The sequence below is a fragment of the Ostrea edulis genome, chromosome 4 (assembly GCF_947568905.1).
Source record: "Ostrea edulis chromosome 4, xbOstEdul1.1, whole genome shotgun sequence".
Classification (NCBI taxonomy): Eukaryota; Metazoa; Mollusca; class Bivalvia; order Ostreida; family Ostreidae; genus Ostrea; species Ostrea edulis.
Genome location: NC_079167.1, coordinates 85,199,292 through 85,223,321, shown reverse-complemented (window position 1 = coordinate 85,223,321; position 24,030 = coordinate 85,199,292). Strand labels below are relative to the sequence as shown.

Here is a 24,030-nt window from a genome sequence, read left to right as displayed (position 1 = left end):
ATTTAAGTTAGATTGATTGATGTTTTCCGCCACACTCAACAATTTTTCAGTTATCTGGTGGCGCCCAGTTTTTATTGGTGGAAGAGAGAACCCAGATACAATGTACCTGGGAAGAGACCACCGACCTTCCAAAAGTAAACTGGGAAACTTTCTTACTTACCGGCGTGAGCGGGATTCGAACCCGCCCTGACAGAGGTGAGAGGCCATGTGATTTTGAGCGTGATACTCTAACCACTCGGCCACAGAGGCTTTAAGTTAGAAATACCATATACATGTACTAGTATCAGGTTTTTTCTGTGTCATGTTTTTGTTTTCATAGATCAGACCCCAAAAAACCTAAATTTTTCACTATCTAAAAATTTGATAATTCATGTTGTTTAAGGCCATGTAGGAATATGGAATATCAGAATCATTATTTCGTCTCCGATTCCATCCCGGTTTTAATATTTAATATGTCCAACGAGATCACGTTTTCTGCGTTAACTTGGGCAACTTTTCAGTAATCAAGCACACGTTACTTACTTACTATCAGATATAGTGAATTCAGGTACATTTTAGCATCGTTTCTGAAAGTTGAAGGATGGGGAAAATAATGGGGAAAAAAAGATGCTGTTATATTTATATGAAAAATCTTTTAGTTAGCAAGAAAAACAGTTCTGCCCAAACTCCTAAATTGTAAGGGGGGGGGGGTATCATTCAGTACATGTATGAGTTCAATTCCTCAATTCAAACTTGCATTTCCACTGCGATTCACTGCTACTATGTCAAGTGACCAGCTAATAAATCGATCTTTGCAGATACTAATAACAAATGTTGTATGAGATAATTTTACGCAATGTCAGGAAAACAGGGGGGGCTACATGTTGCTGCATGTACATGTCTGGAGATGAATGCATAAATTGTGATTATTCATATCATTTCACAGCGGTCGGTTGTTTTAATGACTCGAGAAAATCTCATTAAGTAAATGTCCACATACCTACATGTATACAGTGAGGAAATAAACTTTTTTTGTTTTATCTCCACTACCAAACATAAAAAATTAATCCAGTAACTCATGTTTTTGTACTAGGGCATTCACTTGCAACATACTGAAAAATAATCTTCAAACCAGGCAGATGTTTGAGTCGTCTTTAGCCATCACTAATTTGTAAACAAGAGTTGCCCAAGTGACACATGATTTTCGTAACTTCTTTTTTCTGAAGAGTTCCAAAATTTTCTAGTTCCGATATCCCGTATTACATGTCATAAAAAGCAAACAAATATATGTACATGTATAATTCTTATGTACACAAGAAATCACACAATTAAGTCAATTAACAAATTTAGTTTCAGGGCCTCAAACAATATGCACAAGTTATTTGTCACAATTCCTGACGATCTCAGGTTTTGTTTGCATGTAATCGTACAGCTTTGTCACAAGAAGTTAAAATTGACAGAATCACACAGAAATGTTTCTCGTTCCCTGATGTTCAAATGGCACAAATTATTTTCTGAAGGATATGAGGACAGTATGCCAGGAAAGAGACAGGCCAAAGGAAATCGGTGAAAAAATGGTAAAATTGCCTGATGACATTATTGAAGAAGACAGATGTCAGACCGAATGAGAAATTGAAGAAATTTTGGGAATCAGCAAATTGTCTGTTCCCCGCATTCTACTGGATAATTTAGGAATGCATAGGGTATGTGCACTGGGTATCTCGGCTTTTAAAAAATGAAGAAAAACATTGAAGGATTTCATTTCTGAAGGATTTTCTCAGACGTGTGAGGACCACGAGAAAATTTTGACGTGACAAATTGCGCCGCCAAGCACAACCTTATTGTAAAATAGTTAATTTTCGCAAAAAAAAGCTAAATATATTTACCAGAATCCCTTATCCAAAATGACATTGGTAAAGCCTTATTACATAGCTTGGCGTTGCATACAAGCCCTGATCATGTTTTGTATTGATTGTAAAATATTCTCAATGACCAAGGAAACAAAAATACATTGCAAGAAAAAAACACACATTGGGTGACATGAACTAAAATCATTTTTCTTAAAACTCAAAATGAAACCGTTTTATTAACACCCCCCCCCCCCCCCCCCCCCCCCCCAGTCATAACTGATCATGTCTTACTGTGTAAATCTTTCGGAGTGTTAGAAAACACAATAGTTCACATTAGGAAGTGAACACACTAAGATCTTTTTTTCATATTTACACCTTTATCTAGTGGATATCAACTTTCCAACTCCATGCACCAAATGCACTCATGATACACCACATTCATCTGCACACAAAACGACTCCATCACAAATACAGATGTAGCAAACACAAGCATATTTAACAATGAAAGCTCCACGACCCTCCGTGTCACAGGAAACATAAAAATCCTCTGAATGACGAAATACCTGATGGAAAATTCATCGTCAACATTCACACACCAGATCCAAATGAAGACCGCGCGTCATCTATGACATAGATTCGGATGACTGACATATTCATGAATAATCACACAACTTCAAAGTACAATGTTTAAAATATAATTATTTTCTCATTTAAAAATGATCTTTTATGAATTAAACATTGTGACAGTCAATATTCATTTTTATTTATATTTCCGAATGAACTATTGTAGCGGTGTAATGTTAACGTTATGGATGTAGTTTGGGTTGAGGTAAACAAAACAGAATACTGGGTCAGTATTATAGAAAGGTCTGTTAGGATAAAATATGTGATGAAAAGAATCCCCCACGGTTTGTGGCTTGATATGACTATCATCCAACTCGTGTGTTTTCTATCCCCTCGCCAAGGCTTGGGGATAGAAAACACACAACTCATTCGATAATGGTCATATCCAGCTAAAAACCATGGGAGATTCTATATTTATAATCATGACATTCTGTGATATCTTATACCTGAATAAAATGAAATGAAAAAATATATACAATGACCAATACACCACACACATCACTACAGGACTCTTTTGAGTTTAATTTGCCCCCCCCCCCCCCCCCCTACTATCAACTGATTGATTTTAAACTTACTACAAACATTGACACACCTGAATGGTGGAGGCCTTTGGTAGACAGGAACACTAGGGGGACCCTGGTTTCACTGTAAGAGGCCCCACCGTGACTGCCCTGGTCACTCATCCCGTGGTCCCCGCACACAATCAGCAGATTAGGCAGACCTTCATCCTGTAACTGCATAAAAAGTCATCAGCAAGGGTGGCCATCAGCACACACACACTCCCATGTTCTCTTTCTCTCTCTTTACAAGAAAGTTATACCACTATAATCATCACCACTCACACACTCTCATGTTCTCTCTCTCTCATTACAAGAAAGTTATACCGCTATAATCATCACATCACCACACACACACTCTCATGTTCTCTCTCTCTCTCTCTTTACTAGAAAGTTATACCGCTATAATCATCACCACTCACACACTCTCATGTTCTCTCTCTCTCTTTACTAGAAAGTTATACCACTATAATCATCACCACTCACACACTCTCATGTTTTCTCTCTCTCTCTTTACTAGAAAGTTATACCGCTATAATCATCACCACTCACACACTCTCATGTTCTCTCTTTCCTAGAAAGTTATACCGCTATAATCATCACCACTCACACACTCTCATGTTCTCTCTCTCTCTCTTTACTAGAAAGTTATACCGCTATAATCATCACCACTCACACACTCTCATGTTCTCTCTCTCTCTCTTTACTAGAAAGTTATACCGCTATAATCATCACCACTCACACACTCTCATGTTCTCTCTCTCTCTTTACTAGAAAGTTATACCGCTATAATCATCACCACTCACACACTCTCATGTTCTCTCTCTCTTTACTAGAAAGTTATACCGCTATAATCATTACCACTCACACACTCTCATGTTCTCTCTCTCTCTTTACTAGAAAGTTATACCACTATAATCATCACCACCCACACACTCTCATGTTCTCTCTCTCTCTTTACAAGAAAGTTATACCGCTATAATCATCACCACTCACACACTCTCATGTTCTCTCTCTCTTTACTAGAAAGTTATACCACTATAATCATCACCACTCACACACTCTCATGTTCTCTCTCTCTCTCTCTTTACTAAAAAGTTATACCGCTATAATCATCACCACTCACACACTCTCATGTTCTCTCTTTACTAGAAAGTTATACCGCTATAATCATCACCACTCACACACTCTCATGTTCTCTCTCTCTCTCTTTACTAGAAAGTTATACCGCTATAATCATCACCACTCACACACTCTCTCTCTCTTTACTAGAAAGTTATACCGCTATAATCATCACCACTCACACACTCTCATGTTCTCTCTCTCTTTACTAGAAAGTTTATACCGCTATAATCATCACCACTCACACACTCTCATGTTCTCTCTCTCTTTACTAGAAAGTTATACCGCTATAATCATCACCACTCACACACTCTCATGTTCTCTCTCTCTCTCTCTCTTTACAAGAAAGTTATACCGCTATAATCATCACTACTCACACACTCCCATGTTCTCTCTCTCTCTTTACAAGAAAGTTATACCGCTATAATCATCACCACTCACACACTCTCATGTTCTCTCTCTCTCTTTACTAGAAAGTTATACCGCTATAATCATCACCACTCACACACTCTCATGTTCTCTCTCTCTCTTTACTAGAAAGTTATACCGCTATAATCATCACCACTCACACACTCTCATGTTCTCTCTCTCTCTTTACTAGAAAGTTATACCGCTATAATCATCACCACTCACACACTCTCATGTTCTCTCTCTCGCTTTACTAGAAAGTTATACCGCTATAATCATCACCACTCACACACTCTCATGTTCTCTCTCTCTTTACTAGAAAGTTATACCGCTATAATCATCACCACGCACACACTCTCATGTTCTCTCTCTCTTTACTAGAAAGTTATACCGCTATAATCATCACAACTCACACACTCTCATGTTCTCTCTCTCTCTCTCTCTTTACAAGAAAGTTATACCGCTATAATCATCACCACCCACACACTCTCATGTTCTCTCTCTCTCTCTCTTTACAAGAAAGTTATACCGCTATAATCATCACCACTCACACACTCTCATGTTCTCTCTCTCCCTCTCTTTACAAGAAAGTTATACCGCTATAATCATCACCACTCACACACTCTCATGTTCTCTCTTTCTTTACTAGAAAGTTATACCGCTATAATCATCACCACTCACACACTCTCATGTTCTCTCTCGCTCTCTCTTTACTAGAAAGCTATACTGCTATAATCATCACCACTCACACACTCTCATGTTCTCTCTCTCTCTTTACTAGAAAGTTATACCACTATAATCATCACCACTCACACACTCTCATGTTCTCTCTCTCTTTACTAGAAAGTTATACCACTATAATCATCACCACTCACACACTCTCATGTTCTCTCTCTCTCTCTCTTTACTAGAAAGTTATACCGCTATAATCATCACCACTCACACACTCTCATGTTCTCTCTCTCTCTGTACTATAAAGTTATACCACTATAATCATCACCACTCACACACTCTCATGTTCTCTCTCTCTCTGTACTATAAAGTTATACCGTTATAATCATCACCACTCACACACTCTCATGTTCTCTCTCTCTCTGTACTATAAAGTTATACCGCTATAATCATCACCACTCACACACTCTCATATTCTCTCTCTCTCTGTACTATAAAGTTATACCGCTATAATCATCACCACTCACACACTCTCATGTTCTCTCTCTCGCTTTACTAGAAAGTTATACCGCTATAATCATCACCACTCACACACTCTCATGTTCTCTCTCTCTCTTTACTAGAAAGTTATACCGCTATAATCATCACCACTCACACACTCTCATGTTCTCTCTCTCTCTCTCTTTACAAGAAAGTTATACCGCTATAATCATCACCACTCACACACTCTCATGTTCTCTCTCTCTCTCTCTTTACAAGAATGTTATACCACTATAATCATCACCACTCACACACTCTCATGTTCTCTCTCTCTCTCTCTCTTTACTAGAAAGTTATACCGCTATAATCATCACCACTCACACACTCTCATGTTCTCTCTCTCTCTCTTTACAAGAAAGTTATACCGCTATAATCATCACCACTCACACACTCTCATGTTCTTTCTCTCTTTACTAGAAAGTTATACCGCTATAATCATCACCACTCACACAATCTCATGTTCTCTCTCTCTCTCTCTCTTTACTAAAAAGTTATACCGCTATAATCATCACCACTCACACACTCTCATGTTCTCTCTCTCTCTGTACTATAAAGTTATACCGCTATAATCATCACCACTCACACACTCTCATGTTCTCTCTCTCTTTACTAGAAAGTTATACCGCTATAATCATCACCACCCACACACTCTCATGTTCTCTCTCTCTCTCTCTTTACTAAAAAGTTATACCGCTATAATCATCACCACTCACACACTCTCATGTTCTCTCTCTCTCTCTCTCTTTACTAAAAAGTTATACCGCTATAATCATCACCACTCACACACTCTCATGTTCTCTCTTTACTAGAAAGTTATACCACTATAATCATCACCACTCACACACTCTCATGTTCTTTCTCTCTTTACTAGAAAGTTATACCACTATAATCATCACCACCCACACACTCTCATGTTCTCTCTCTCTCTCTCTTTACTAAAAAGTTATACCGCTATAATCATCACCACTCACACACTCTCATGTTCTCTCTCTCTCTCTTTACTAGAAAGTTATACCGCTATAATCATCACCACTCACACACTCTCATGTTCTCTCTCTCTCTCTTTACTAGAAAGTTATACCGCTATAACCATCACCACTCACACACTCTCATGTTCTTTCTCTCTTTACTAGAAAGTTATACCACTATAATCATCACCACCCACACACTCTCATGTTCTCTCTCTCTCTCTTTACTAGAAAGTTATACCGCTATAATCATCACCACTCACACACTCTCATGTTCTCTCTCTCTCTCTCTTTACTAGAAAGTTATACTGCTATAATCATCACCACTCACACACTCTCATGTTCTCTCTCTCTCTCTCTTTACTAGAAAGTTATACCGCTATAATCATCACCACTCACACACTCTCATGTTCTCTCTCTCTCTCTTTACTAGAAAGTTATACCGCTATAACCATCACCACTCACACACTCTCATGTTCTTTCTCTCTTTACTAGAAAGTTATACCACTATAATCATCACCACCCACACACTCTCATGTTCTCTCTCTCTCTCTTTACTAGAAAGTTATACCGCTATAATCATCACCACTCACACACTCTCATGTTCTCTCTCTCTCTCTCTTTACTAGAAAGTTATACCGCTATAATCATCACCACTCACACACTCTCATGTTCTCTCTTTCTTTACTAGAAAGTTATACCGCTATAATCATCACCACTCAAACACTCTCATGTTCTCTCTCTCTCTTTACGAGAAAGTTATACCGCTATAATCATCACCACTCACACACTCTCATGTTCTCTCTCTCTTTACTAGAAAGTTATACAGCTATAATCATCACCACTCACACACTCTCATGTTCTCTCTCTCTCTTTACAAGAAAGTTATACCGCTATAATCATCACCACTCACACACTCTCATGTTCTCTCTCTCTCTCTCTTTACTAGAAAGTTATACCGCTATAATCATCACCACTCACACACTCTCATGTTCTCTCTCTCTCTCTCTTTACTAGAAAGTTATACCGCTATAATCATCACCACTCACACACTCTCATGTTCTCTCTCTCTCTCTCTTTACTAGAAAGTTATACCGCTATAACCATCACCACTCACACACTCTCATGTTCTCTCTCTCTCTCTCTTTACTAGAAAGTTATACCGCTATAATCATCACCACTCACACACTCTCATGTTCTCTCTCTCTCTCTCTTTACTAGAAAGTTATACCGCTATAATCATCACCACTCACACACTCTCATGTTCTCTCTCTCTCTCTCTTTACTAGAAAGTTATACCGCTATAACCATCACCACTCACACACTCTCATGTTCTCTCTCTCTCTCTCTTTACTAGAAAGTTATACCGCTATAATCATCACCACTCACACACTCTCATGTTCTCTCTCTCTCTCTCTTTACTAGAAAGTTATACCGCTATAACCATCACCACTCACACACTCTCATGTTCTCTCTTTCTTTACTAGAAAGTTATACCGCTATAATCATCACCACTCAAACACTCTCATGTTCTCTCTCTCTCTTTACGAGAAAGTTATACCGCTATAATCATCACCACTCACACACTCTCATGTTCTCTCTCTCTTTACTAGAAAGTTATACAGCTATAATCATCACCACTCACACACTCTCATGTTCTCTCTCTCTCTTTACGAGAAAGTTATACCGCTATAATCATCACCACTCACACACTCTCATGTTCTCTCTCTCTCTTTACAAGAAAGTTATATTGGTATAATCATTAAGTGTGTTTATACTGTCTGCAACAAACATCAGATTTCATTGATGATGACAGTTTCTTTCACACTCCACTTACCTTTGCCAGTGACTGGTAGATCATGTTGATGATCTCGTCCATTTCTCTGAGTTTGGGTGGGACCAGTGGACTACTTGGTCCAGCCATGTGACCAATATGATCCAATCCCAGGTAGTGTAAGATTAATAGGTCAAAGTCTCCCTGGGCAAACTCTGATGGGAGGTGTCGGGTCACGTTGTTGTCAACCTATAACAACAATTAAGCATAGAAAATAAGGAGACATATTGGTCATCGAAGAACGTGCAAAGACAAATTCCTGTAATCTAAATTACATCAACATTATAGTGCACGTTGAATGGTCAATTTCCACCTCTGTGAGGAATGTTCTTTCTTCTTTCTTGCTATTGTATTTAATGTGAGAGTTTTCTTTCAAATATTCGATAAGTGTAAGTACATCACAATCAGGAACTATTATATTGTAAGTATGTCAACATGGGGAACTATTATATATTGTAAGTATGTCAAGATTGGTAACAATTACATATGTATATTGTAAGTATGTAAAGATCTTGAGCTATTACATATTGCAAATATGTTAAAAGTGGGAACTAAGATATATTGTCAGTATGTCAAGATCGGGAACTGTCATATATTGACATTTGTAAGTATGTCAAGATCGGGAACTGTCATATACTGTAAGTATGTCAAAATGAGGAATTATAAGTATGTCAAGATTTTGAACTAATATACATTGACATTTGTAAGTATGTAAATAATGAAAGTATGTCAAGATCGGAAACTACTATGTAACATAAGTATGTCAAGATTGGAAACTATTATATAATGTAAGTATGACAAGACTGGGAACTATTATATATTACTACGGTAACAGATTATTTCATTGCATAGAAGTGGTTGTACACCCGTCTTCTAAACATCTGTATGCGGCAATGAACTAAAATTTATACGGCAATGACAGCTTAATTCAAAATACGAATGAATATTTCTCCTTACTGAAAAGTGAATATAAAGGTTGTGTCCCTTTGTGAAAATCACTGCTGCATCATACATGTTTGATTCTCAGTATGACAAGTATACCCAAAACATCATGTCCGTTTTTGATTGAATGGACAAAAGAATTTGAATTTCTAAATACAATGTATTTAGTTTTTTAAGTAGGTAAATATTAAATTTGAAAATGAAATCGCTTCATTCTTTACTTTGAAATACCTGTGATGTTTTCGGGTTAATCACTACTGATTTCAAGTAGAGAAGTATTCTCAGCAAAATGGTTTAAAAGTTTCTTGTTTGGTGCCTAATATTGCATACTGCATGTCATCATCATGTCGTAGAGTAAAAGGTTATTTAATCTGATGTAATTTCCTTGATTTAATTACAATTTCATCATTATCCCACTGTCATAACTATTTCATATACTGTGAAATATAATTTTAAAAATCGTGTGTTTTATCTAATACATGTATACAGTATCTGTGTTAGTAATAAGATGTGTATCACTGATTCCAGTTTACTTTGAAATTCTAGGCATGTATCTATTAAGCATGTTAATATCATAGCGTGTAATATTTAAAAATACACCGTCTGCAGTAATATCAGATTTGTTATAATTACCTTGTTGTATTACTGATTTGATATATAATTACCTCATTGTAATCACAATTTAATTACAGGTGACTCTCGATCTCTCGAAGTTTTGACGTGACAACGAGAGAGTAAGTTTTTTTTACATAATTTAGAGATCTACAGACTGTTAAGGTAGGTAAATAGTATTAGAAATTTCTGTCAATCAAAATATTTTTTCATTTAAATAACTTTAACAACTCATAAACTAACTAAAAAACCCATATTAGACATACCTTTACGGGTTTATTTTTATACTATGTGCTACAGAGCACATATACCCCCAAATGCAAAAGCCAAATTTTAACACAAGGATGCATGATCTCATGTTTTATTAATTTATGTACCAAAGCACATCATATTAAGATATGATATATAAAAACTAATAGATATTCACTTACTGAGAGAATTTTTAAAGATATTCAATTGAAAACATACACAATTGCTGTTTAATCTGCTCATATCCTTCAGAAAAAATCACAGAATATCGCAATTTTGAAAAATTCTCAAAATCTAAAATGTTTACATGCCAGTTTTTCTTTAAAAATATTTAGAATTATATCTAAGGTTAACAAAAAACTATATTTTACCATAGTTGACCAGGGATATTTTGCAAAATGCTCTCTTGAATACGTAACCCCCCCCCCCCCCCCCCTCATTTTTTAACTTAAGTTTTACAATTATTTTTTGCACACTTTGAAAATAGTAAATTGTAACAGCAAATACAGTCTTAAAATCAAGATTAACAGAATATAACAATATATATATGTAAAACATTCTGTCCTACCAGACAATTAGAACACGAGGAGTGTAGGGGGGGGGGGGGGGGGGGGGGGGCCTTCCTTTTTCTCACAATTGTGTGTGTGTGTGTGTGTTATTTTTGTTTTCCTTTATTAATTTTTTTTGGCTATCAATCATATACATAAAAATACATACATGCTATCTCATACTTATAGAAAAAATAAATATAGTGTAACATACAATTCATGTAGATTCTAGCAACTACAGCTCATGTACAAATAATTTTGTTTAGAAGAGTTCAAATATTAAACAACTTTGCTGATGACTTTCTGAGGCTTTATAATTCTGGGTTTCTTTGAACCAAACACAAACTCACTAAAAACAGTTTGAATTCCACTGTGACGGTCACGCCTATGTATAATTTTTAACTTGTTCAGGCTTAGATTGCAAGCTCTATATTGAGCCTTTTAGAGATCAGTGTAGATAGTATATTGCTTTGTACCATTGGAGCTAGTGAGGACTTGACACTATAATAATTCATGGTAAATATATCTGAAGATTCACATTTGAATTCACAGTTCTCGTAAACTACAAATATCAGACAAAGAAGTTATAACCGGAACTTTCTAGTCAGTGTTTAAAATTTAAAACCGGATACGTAAAAGCACGGCCTTTCCTTAAATTTCTCAAGTTTGTTCTTTGTGTAAAGTTACTGTAATACATCGTTTTACTCATTCGTTAGAATTTTTGCTTTGGGTAAAGCGACATAACATTGTGCTCTTTTTAGTTTGCGGGTTGTAAAGCTTCATCGGAATTTGGTTTTGTATGCCTATCTAAGCATGATTAAAGAACAAATAAATACATAAACTTTGAAATGTTTTTATTAATGCAAAATAAGGTTTTTTATTTTGATATCAAATTAACTACCTGAAGAATATGAAGGAAAACATGTCAAAATGACATCATATATTTATGATCTTGTTGGTAAACATTTCCGGTTACTGTAAAATCTGAACCATACTGGCGGACCTTCAATTTCTGAATTTCGATCTCTCGAACTCTTGATTTCTCGAAGTTTTATCAAGGTCCCTTGAACTTCGAGTTATTGAGAGTCACCTGTACCTCATTATAATCATGATTTCATATAATTACCTCCGTGTAATCAGTAACAAAGAAGGAGGTGGTGCCCTCATACCGAGTGAAATGGTCTGAGAAAAGTTTAATCCAGGTGTTGTCCCCGTAAAACACTACCCTCTGCTTGGCTTGGCTCATCTGAGCCAAAATGCTATCCCCCTCATACTTTGCTGAGCCAAAATTTAGAACAACATCCACAAATCCTGGAACACTTCCAGTCACAAGCGCCTGTAAAAAGGAAAAATTTCTGGATTCAGCAAAAAGCAAATGGATCTGAAAGGTGGGAAAATACAGCTGAAGGGAGGAAGGTTTTTTACGTGTTGTTTTAGTAACACTGAAGAATTTTTCACTCGACATATAGAGATGTAACAGCTACAGGAGAAATTTCACAAATTATTACCTAGGCATGTCACTCAATACCATAGCTGTGGGGGTTGCTTATCATGCCGATAATCAACAAATAAATGACAGAAACTCCACAGCATGCAGGAATTCACCTCAAGTCAGGAAGCAGTCTACACTGGTTTGTTAAAAAAATATTTCAATCCCCCAAAACTTGCACAAACTCTGTTCACTTACTTAAGTCAAGAATCACAAAGCGGTGTTGTAAACAAAGGCTGAACAATGTTAGGAATCGCAGAGCGGTGTTGTAAACAAAGGTTTAACAATGACAAGATTATTCTATTTTTGATGACAGGACAAGTAAGGTCCACCCACTATAATAACATTTTCAGTGAAATTCTGAATTCAGTGTAAAATATGAAAGTTGACTCATTTATGGTACAGCTACAGTGTAGCTAGTATAGTGTCATGTACGAGTTTTCTTAACAATGCAATTTGAAACTCCTCCTTCTAGAAAATCACTCTACATCCAATAGTCCAAATATGGCAAAAGAATTTCTGGATCCTATTTGCTACACATTAAGTCAATTAAAACACTATCATTAAAAGTATTCAGAAGTATGTGGATGAATATATAATGGCCCGCCTCACACGGCTAAAAGACTTGCTATTAGTCAGTTTTTATGCATTTATATGATGATTATATTTGTTAAAATATGTAGCAAGAGTTAAAATTAGAGTGTTGAGTTAATTGATAAATTTTACTGATCTCAATTTATACACACATACACCAGAAAATTACCTTGACCCTTGGCAAGGTCACTGTCGGAGTATGAGCTTTTGCCACAAAGGCTAAATTTTGAGAGATGAGTTCCTTTGTCATTAACATTGGTGTGTCTGAGCCCAGTATGAAATCAGCTCGAAGGGCATCAACCAGGACGATAACAGTTTTGTTGAACTGGCGTCTCAGTGGAACAGCACCGTGTACAAAGTCCTCCGTCTGCTGTTGAACATCATTTACTGAGGACAATCCGGACGATTCTTTCTTGATCGGCATGAAGCAGGTGAGAAAGACAGCGAACCAAATCACAATGGTGGTAAAGACCCAGCAACTCCATACGGCCATCAGACCTCTGTAACGCATTCAACTAGATTGTCATTAAAGTGCAGAACTTTGACTCATTATTACAAATGTAATTCAAATATATATCTGAGGGACTCATCACAATGTAAATATTTAGAAATATAGATACCATTTACTGTTAACACCACATAGAATCATCAATATGTTATCAATTCATATTGCGACTCATTGGAAGTATTTGTAAACATAAAAAACCAGATCACAGAAGATGGGAATTTAAAAAACATTTCATGAAAATATTATAGGCCAAAATTGAGTTTCATGTGGTAGTTTACTAATTAGCTAGTGTTAGCTGTTTGGAAATCTAGTTCTGCAGTTCCCAGGTGATCGTAAATATTTGGGAGTACTTTGCCGACTCCTGTCATCTGACGTAAAGTAAAAACATATTTTCCAATTCACTAAATTATTACAAAGTATAAACTTGGAGATACTATTATAATTACTAATTAGGTGTTTCAGTCCAATTCAAGCAGATTTGACAATCTTTCATTCGATTTTGGATCGAGTTCGGTAATCAAAATTTCAATTTTGGACATGTCGTACCTAAAATATTCGATGAAATCCCTAACGAGGAATCACGTAATGCTTCTCTGTGGGTTGAATGAATCTATTCTACATTCTAAACATAAACAATCACCAATCACATAAACAGAAATCGCTCCCTTAAAAAAACAAAAACATAAAAAAAAATAATGAATAAATTAAAAAAAAAAAAAAAAAAAAAAAAAAAAAAAAAAAAAAAACCACACCCCCCCCCCAAAAAAAACAATAAAAAAACCCAACCAAAATAATAATAATAACAAACACGCAGGCACGTTAAATCAGGAGGGGGAATGGGGTCACAGGCGACTTCGCAAGTTCATTCAAAATCCTGAAATTGTCTTCATCATTCATCTTTAATAATTGCCTTAACCTTAGAAAATCCCTTACAAGTTAAAATGAAAACTGCCAACAACTATTTTTAATAGTATTAGCATTATCATAAACTTGTTTGCCATTGAGGATATGATGACAAAGTTTGAGTACACATGTAAGTTTGTCTGTGTTTGTACACGTATATGTGTATTCTAATGCTGCTGATTACATGAATAAGGACTGTAACTTGGATATGTGTTTATGATTATATGATAAGTAGGTTGTGGTATTAATAATTTATGCATATAGGCCTACCTGTTATCAACGTCAGAAAATTACAATTTTCCTTAAACAGCATTATCAAAATTTCACAAAAAGTGGTTAAAACGATGTAATAGTATTCATAACAATTTCATGAAACTCTTTCTTTAAAATATATACAAAATGTTTGTGAAAAATAAAGGAAATCTATCGCATAATGGACTTGATAAATAATTTAATGAAAACAGAGTTATCTCCCTTGGATTCAATGTTTTGAAACATCTTTCATTATATTCATACATAACTTAGACTTTTGATTTTTACAATAACTATTAAATAAGTGCTTAAGCTACGCTTAGCACTTAAAAAGACTCCAACAAAATTTATGTTCCTGTCATGCACAAATCTTATTAAATCACTTACTTTGCGAAATCTTATGACGTCACAGGAGGGTAGAACTATGTTAAATATTTTCAAATGGTAGTTGGTCACAATATGTTAATGTTATTATTGAAGCCTAAAATCCAAATTTCATAGCCAAATAAAATTATAGGTTCAATAAGAGCAGAATAAAGCTTTAATATAGTTTTTACAGATAATTTATCATAAAAGGGTAAAGAACGCTATATTGTTGCGTAAACAGCTCTCCATGCATGCACGGTCACCTAGCTGTTCAATTGCATATTTAAGTTAACCATTACAATTGAAGGTCATTCCCAGATATTTACCGGATATATATTCATGTGCATGATGAATTATTGAGTTATTATAATAAAAACAATGTTGAGTTGTGTCAATTTTCTTATTTCAGAAAATCGTTGCAATAGTTTTGTCAAGGTTAACAGTTAAATTTTCCTTCAATTAAGCATATTTTTTTTATTGTCCTTCTGTCTCTACACTATGGACAAACTTATCAGGTTGGATTTTTAAAAAATCTGGTAAAAGAATGGGATTTAATGTACAAACTGTACAAAAAATAACACATGGTTTTAAACTTTATAATCCTTTTAGTAAAGAGATACATATTCCAATATTCAAGAAAGAATGTCAATATTGTTTTTGATGATGTTTTGAAATGTTTATATAATTACTACATTTTGGAGGAAAAATTTACAGATCAAATATTTTACAAAAAGAAATGGTCTAAATAGAAATGTCTTTTCAATTAATGATAACAACATTTCTTTTTTTCTTTTTTTAACAATAAGTACTAGAATATACATGTACATTGTCTGCATTGCTTTATTTAATCTGTATGAGAGTGTAAGTAAAAGGTGTATATGTATTTGTTGAAAATGATGAAAACAATACCAAAAAAAAAAAATCCCTTCATGCAATATTCTGAAAGACAGTCTATCGAGGTTTGAAGGCCTTCTTCTGTGGTAGTGATCTGCAAAGAATAAATGACCAACTTCAACATTTTGAAGTTCCAGTGACTTAGTGTTAAAATTCATGAATTGTGAGTACAAATCATCTATAGATATATTAAAGAGAGTAGGAGAAAGGTTATCGCCTTGCTTGTGAATATTGAAGGACTAACCCCCCCCCCCCCCCTTGAATTGGACTATCAATCACACACACTTGAACTCACACACTTGAATAAAAAATAAACTATTTCCTTAATAGACCATTGTATGTTACAATAGCCCCAGTAGAGATTATAGGGGGAAAGCCCTACTCTCGGGGTTATTCCAACATCTATAAATATTTTATAAAAGTGAATGGCCAGTTAAGGAAATAGTTTATCATTTTTCATTCAAGTGCCTATGATTTCTGTACATGAAATTGGTTCCGATTAATGTTACTTTGAATTGCACCCCCCCCCCCCCCACCTCTCTCTCTCAGCCTCGGCTCCGAGTACCGCCCCTGACCGCTGGGATCTAGGCGACCAACGGACGATAGACGTGATACACTGGGCTATTTGTTTTCAATCTTCAAAAGTTATAGATATTTATATATAGATTGAAAACAGAATGGATAAAAAGCCTCTGTACGCGATACGTGGAAATCTTAAAAACCATTTTAACTCAAGAAGAAAAATCAAAACCTAACGCCGAAACAATGCACTTTTAGGTGTGTCCTTAGTCCTGGATTTTTGGGGTTTAGGTAGCATTTTTTTGTTTGGAATCAATAAATTACCATTCAGAGTAATGAAAAAAGGCAAAACAGTTAAAGATTTCCATATTAATTTTCATTACATACACCACTAAAGTCATGTACCCCGATGTAGATTTTTATGAAATTCATTGGAAACAGTTATTTGTTGTTATTTTAATATAAACACAACAAATATTGTTTGAATTGCATTTATTCATCGAGAAACATGTCAATTACTAAAACACATGTCATTTTCAACATGTTTATCAAGTTTTAGAACAATATGTGCAAAATTATTGAATTAACGTTATTCTCCAAAATGTTCAAAAAGAAACAAATGTGGACGCATTTTCTTTATAGCATGGTTTACATATCATTGTTTCTGTTTATATTAGTAAAGTTACATCTGTTATAGTTATTTATGGGGAAAAATCCATACCTTTCCTTAATAATTTCAAATCTATAGCTTCCAGATTATGTATACCCCCATAAAAAAAACTGAAGTCTGGCACCATACAGCTGAGCTATTTAAAATCACTCGGGATTAAAATTTTATGTAATTTCATGAAAAGACACAGATAATGATTCTTTATCACCTTGGTAAAATGTTTGTCAAAAATAAAGGAAATCTATCGCATTATGGACTTGATAAATAATTTAATGAAAACAGAGTTATTGTCCTTAGATTCAATATTTTGAAACATATCATTGACTATTCAAATATAACTAAGACTTTTGAAATATGTTATGGTTAACAAGATTTTTTACAATGACTATTGAAAAAGATTCCAACAAAGTTTATGTTCCTGTCATTGAATCATTGAATTTGCAAAACCCTATGAAGTCACAGGAGTGTGGAACTAAGTTAAAAGAATATTCAGTCTTCTATCGGTATCAATTCATTCTGAATATTAAATCAAACCTAAAGAAAAAGTTTCAGTAGAGAATATATTCACTCTCTATCTCAGACTATGCACTCAATGTAAATATGTATTCTTATAATACATGTATAATATTGAATGAAATTTGAAAGGATGATACAATTTTCTGTGGTATGAAAACTTTCCATTTATATCTTGAATACTTTCATTGAACTTTCAAAAAAAAAGAAGATTTAAACAGTAATGTAAACATATATTTGAAAGCATGTTCATGCGTTTCTGAAAAAAATATATGCTGTTGAATCGATACCTGTTCTTTTTTAAAATCAATTTGCATGTTCTTGTGTACATACCTCAATATTGTGCGCTTGAACCATGTCTCATTGTACATGTTATAAACACAAATGTCGGAAAAGGGTTAATATGAGAGAGAGAGAGAGAGAGAGAGAGAGAGAGAGAGAGAGAGTATATTTGGTGTTTGAGTAGGGTTAATTTGCCACGACACCTTACGTAGTAGGAAAGAAAAAATATGGCTAAGCCTAGAATCGAACCCAGCACCCTCCATCAAAAGTGGGGTGTTCTAGGGCCTATCTACTGACCCGGTGTGTGTGTGTATCTGTGTGTGTGTGTGTGCAGTGTGCGCCCAGTGTGTTGGGTATATATATATGTATGCGCCTCATTTTTTCAAAACTCACTAGCTTCAGAGAGGTTTGTCCTCTGGACCCTCACTAAGACTTTTCTCTGGACCCACAGAAACTTCAAGACAGCCCCAGACCCCCAGTGATTTACTGACCCCCCCCCACCCCCGCGTTCAGAAATTTCTAGATCCGCCACTGATCTTCAACAATCCGCGTATGCCTGCCAGGACTAGCAATGAACAAATCAATATCTGGAAATAAAATACCCTTTGCAGGAACAACTATAATTACCGGGGTAGGGCTCTTTTCACAAGCAGCACAAAATACATACCTGATGGACAAGTACGATTACAAATGACAGGGTGACACGTTAAACACTATATAAACACCTACGTGTGTATGTACACATGTCAAAATACGAAAGCACAGCATTCGAAATAACTATATATTGTCTGAACAAGGTTGATAATGAAACCTAGAAGTTAATGACTGTTCCACAGAAATGGGAAAATATATATCGGATGATTAGTTTGTATTCCATGATGTCCTCACTTTATTGGTCAGAGGAATTTCGAATTATTTAGTAAATACTCTAAAAACCTGTTTTAACTTTGATATTTTTTAATCATATCTAGATCTATAGTCTAGTTGTGCATATGTTTACTGCTATTTAATAAAATCACCCCTCCACACAGACGACGGCTTGATAACGTTTTCTTTTAAACAGGTGACACATGGTAGCAATCTTCTCGCGCCTGTTTGAGCTGTCAAAATTTATCTGACCAATCAAATTACAAGAATTCAAATTTTGACCAATCAACGCTGAACCCAAGCGATTGGCACGTGGTTTGCGCGGTTTGTCAGATCCCGCGTGGTGGAGAGGAAATTGACAGTTTAGAAAAGAAGGCGACCTGTATTTCTAAGTGTGACCAAATAAACGGACTACCAATATGTCAGAATCACTTAAGATGAGACGAGGTACGTATATTTATCGTTTGAAAGTGAAATTTATGTTTGTCGGAACTTGCAATTCGATTCCTCATCAAAAATCGTTGACACCACGTGCTCAAGTCTTGTACAACAAAGAAATCGACATCACAACAACGCATTGGGTGAATTCCACTCATTGATTTCTGCACTTTACTGTTTTAAATTAATGCAAAGTATCATTCTAAATGGGAATAGATGTATAGTATGATTTGGAAAGCGATTTTAATCCCAGGGAAAGAATTAATGCATCTGTCAGTCTTTCTGTCACGACCGTGAGTTGACATTTGTACACAACATGTCAATGCAATATACATTGTGCAAACCAGTAATAGTCTCTTAGAAATTCAAATGCCCCGAAAGTCATTGACTGATAACAAAAATTTAGCAAATTTACGAGATGTTTTGTTTCTCGAAGTGTCAAGGCCACTTAATTGCTTGTAAACAAGCGGCGGCAAATTTGATAAGGGGGTGTTGTAATGTTTTTGATGCCACATCATTCTTATTCATGGTTTAGAAACATGTAAAGTAAAAATTGGATTTGATTGATTAAACTTGCGAAACAGGAGTCGATTTAAATTTTCTGAAACTGAAGTAAGGGGGGGGGGGGGGGTGCGTAAATGTCAACTGAACTCATTAATTCAACATAAGATATCCTTAGGGTTGATTTCGTTACAAATGGATACATTCAAAATTATTTTTCAATGTAGTCTTTACTTCTTGTTTTGTATTTTGTTTAGTTCGAGATTTCAAGTTTGCCAGACCATGGGAAAACGATTATGACTCAGACTCCAGGAGAGATGACGATAGTCTTAGTGATGCAAGACGTAGACGTGGGAATCTGCCCAAGGAAGCCGTCCGTATCCTGAAAAACTGGCTTTACGAGCACCGCTACAATGCCTACCCATCAGATCAAGAAAAGGTCTATCTTTCCTCTGCTACAAATTTAACTGTTCTGCAAGTATGTAACTGGTTTATCAATGCTCGTCGAAGAATCCTACCAGAAATGATTAAGAAAGATGGCCAGGACCCTCTCCAGTACACCATTACCCGCAAGCACAAGCAGTCCTTGTTGGACCGTGTGACATTCACTCCAGGTGGGTATGGTGCAGAGAGCTCACTGGAGAAGGTGTCCGATGCAGACGGCTACCTATCAGACTGCGAGGCCTCTTCCAGTGACTTTTCCTCTGAACCCGAGTCGACCTCCCCTGATGTCAACGAGTCCAGAACGCGTGGAGGAAGCTTCTCCCAGGACAACTCATCACCACCATCTTCCCCGTCCAACCCCCCACAGAATGCAGACCTGTTCAAGTCCTTCTTCATGCTGGTGGATGTGGCACTGAATCAGATTCCCAAAGAGTCGAGCAGCGAGACAACCGATTCGTCCAACTCCTCAGTGTAGCTGTGTCCAGGACTTATGATTTGTATCTTTTATATGCTCATTCCATCTTCATATGTGTATATACTGACTGATGATGTTTAAAATTCACACTTTCATCCCCTACAAACTATGTATGTTGTCATTTGACCAAGAGTGGAAGAAATTATTGGCTGTCAAATCATTTAAATGGAAATAAGTATTTTAGGTTGTGCAATATGCAGATTGGAAATTGTGCAGATAAATTTTGTATTGCATGAAAAAATGGAAACCACCTGTGTTCATGTTCTCGTAGATAGACCTCGTTTTTGTGTGGTCTTATGCCATTATGATGCAGTACATTTACTATCATTGCTTTCCCTTCAGTTGGTAAAATTTGTTCTAAATATATTGTGATTAGAAATTTTATATAATGTATGGAATCAAATGTAATTTGTGATTAAATATAATATGCCTTTAGTTTTATAGATTTTTAATATGAATTTTCTTTACTTCTTACCAAGTTACTGATCATGTGTTGAAATACAAAGACAGTTTAACTGTTGCCCCTTGTATGTACAAGCGCATGTGCCCTGCTGTATACAACCTTTTGCTGTATATTTTATGAGAAGGTATATTTATGACTAAATCTGTACATGATCTCCGGATTTTTTTAAGTGGATGAATTTATTCTCTGTAAAATGTTCTAAGCAATGTTTACATTAAATAGATCTATCTATAAAATCAAAAAACTAGTTGTGATTTCTTGAGAACAGATTGGTTATAAAAATACAGGCCTGCTTTACCATGTTAAAGATGTCTAAAGTAAACGATGGAATCGTGTTCCTTAGGAATTTTACCAGGACCATGTTCTAATACGATAACAAGTACAAATCTGATGCGAATGTATACGGACACAAAATTTTACCAGATCTCTCCTGTAATCTGATCGAGAGGATATGATGTTAACCTTAACAGACAGCACAGGTTGCAAACTTGTCCTCTGTTGCTGAACATATTTTCAATTTTGGAAGTTGTGTAGCTACGTAAGTCTTTATTTAATTAAACTGCGCATAATAGAAATTTATTTTTCAGAGAAATTTCACTGAATAAGATGATAAATTTGGTGAACTATTGATACTGAAAAAATCTATTTTCCATAAATAATTATTTTTTTTTAAAAAGTGTCAAGGGAAATAACTCCCATGCTGGCATTTTCTGTTTTGTCGGTCTGATCAAAATCAAACCTCTTACTTGGCTCAATATACGGACAATCGCTGCGATTGTATATGGAGCGAAGTGAGAGGTTTGATTTTGATCAGACTGCTCTATTGTATGTCTGTTATATGATGATTTTCATTAATTTATGAAGTAACAGATTTTTTGAAACTTGAGACATTAAATTTGGTCATTTTAGCATGTTTTTATGTTTTCTTGTTATTCTCTTATTGACATGTGATTTTCTGTTTATGTATGTCTTGACATTTTTGAAAAGGTGGCATGGCAACAAACACATTCTCTTTGGTTATTAAATTAAACTAATCAGTGGAAATTAATTATATAATGCAGTTTTCCCACTTTCAACCATTAAAATTGATAATTCACATGAAGCTACCAAAGTAAGAAATTAAGTATTTTCTCATCTCGCATCAGTGGCCAGTTATATTTCCATGAAAATCCAGTGTAGAACAAACATGCATCTCAGTTTTGGCAATTTGAAGATTATTTTTCCCACAACACCCAAAGTAAATGAAGTTGGTCATTTTAAGTCACCCAGGTGACCTGCTATTGGTCTGCAATAGAAAAATTGCAACTTCTTGATCTATTCCATTTCAATTTTTTTAAATTAAGTATAGCTTTCAGGACTCTTGCATACCTGGGGTTCAAAACTGACCAATTTTCAAAAATTTTCTTCTATAACTGCACATCTGTAAGAAAGTTAAGTCATGTAGTGCAGGAAGGCCTCTACTAAAATAGTAAATTTTATAATCCGCAGTGTAGAGGTTTTGTCTCTTGGGTGAAGCCAAACTTTGGAATGTAGTGTTTATGTATAAAACATCTTTGATGATAGTGAGTTGAAATGAAATGGATATATATAGAAGGAGCAAGTAGCACTTTACCAGAATTGACTCGTGATCCCACACAGCTTCTGGAGTGATGGGTTTCTAATCCACTCCGCTTCATATAAACCCTTGTCTGAGTAGGCAGAGTAAGATGGGTTAGAAATCCGGTTCTCTGATTGGCCTCATTAGAAGATGCATGATCAAATCATAAACATTGTTTTATCATAATGGAAATTCACAGAAAACAATGTGGTTTTGTCAACTTTGTGACCCCTGTTTGCGGTTAAGGTCATTCCACCCCTTTAAAATTATAGGTTAAATCTTATATTTGATTGTTGATTCTTCAAATAATATTTCTTAGTAACAAATAAAAAGGATAAAATAAGTATGTTGTGGTATTAATAAATTTGTTATCAATTGGCACACATATACCTGTATCAATGTCAGAAAATTGCAATATTCCTTAAGCAGCATTATCAAAATTTCACAAAAACTGGTTGAAACGATATAATAGTATTCATAACAATTTCATGAAACAGTTTCTTTAAAAAAATATACAAAATGTTTGTGAAAAATAAAGGAAATCTATCGCATAATGGATTTGATGAATAATTTAATGAAAACAGAGTTATTGCCCTTAGATTCAATATTTTGAAACTTATAATTGATTATTCATATACAACTTGGACTTTTGATATATTTTATGGTTAACAATATTTTTTACAATAACAATTGAAAAAGATTTCAACAAATGTTATGTTTCTAGTCATGCATAAATCTTACTACATCAATGACTTTGCGAAATCTTGTGACGTCACAAGAGGGTGGAACTACGTTAAGTGTATACTTCGTATTTGAATATCTTAAGCTGAAACTGAATATATAAAGCAGAATGTCTAATAGTGAACTTTATAACAAGTCATGTTCAAGCTAAAAATTGGGTTTTTATTACTTAAACTAATGTGTAGTTCCTAGGTAGTCATTTGATCTCGCTATCCTTGTTTAATACAAGCTCTCAGACTGGTCAATAAAGTTCATATATGTGTCACGTCACTAGATGGTGCACTAGCAAACTCGTCCTGCTCTGCCAATTCAATCAAGGATTTTTATGAAGCAGAGCGGATTAGAAACCCTCGACTTGGAAAGATGGACGCAACGGGTAGGGATTTTGGTTCCTAAATTATCGTAGTGATAAATTTTATCATTTGAAAGACTTATTTGATTTTGCACTGATACTGTTTAAAAACTAAGGATTTTGGAAAAGCAGAAAGTGATGTACCAAAATTATTAAGTTTGCAACCCCAGGGTGCTGACTCCAAGGTGGGTCCATAATAAAATTGTGAAGTTTGCAACCCCAGGGTGCTGACTCTAAGGTGGGTCCATAATAATCTT

At 35.2% G+C, this 24,030-nt stretch overlaps 2 protein-coding genes across 5 annotated transcripts in view; one reads left to right on the top strand and one right to left on the bottom strand.

Annotated features, from left to right (window-relative positions):
* LOC125667896 (GPI ethanolamine phosphate transferase 2-like) overlaps positions 1-24,030 on the bottom strand; it is a 33,471-nt gene that overhangs the window by 8,048 nt on the left and 1,393 nt on the right. The window contains exons 1-5 of one of the 4 annotated variants that reach the window (XM_056164046.1): positions 13,943-14,173; positions 13,158-13,503; positions 12,032-12,241; positions 8,558-8,743; positions 3,046-3,187 (exon numbers count right to left, since the gene is read on the bottom strand). In XM_056164046.1, the coding sequence (XP_056020021.1) occupies positions 3,046-3,187; positions 8,558-8,743; positions 12,032-12,241; positions 13,158-13,499 (880 nt within the window). In that variant the 5' untranslated portion in view covers positions 13,500-13,503; positions 13,943-14,173. Of the gene's footprint in view, positions 1-3,045; positions 3,188-8,557; positions 8,744-12,031; positions 12,242-13,157; positions 13,504-13,774; positions 13,907-13,942; positions 14,174-24,030 lie in introns of those variants that run through there. The other 3 variants (XM_048901573.2, XM_056164047.1, XM_056164048.1) reach the window with 3 other exon arrangements.
* On the top strand, positions 19,051-21,327 carry LOC125667906 (homeobox protein TGIF2-like). The gene is made up of 2 exons (XM_048901585.2): positions 19,051-19,209; positions 19,959-21,327. The coding sequence occupies exons 1-2, from the start codon at positions 19,182-19,184 to the stop codon at positions 20,618-20,620; spliced, it is 690 nt and encodes a 229-aa protein (XP_048757542.1). The 5' UTR covers positions 19,051-19,181; the 3' UTR covers positions 20,621-21,327.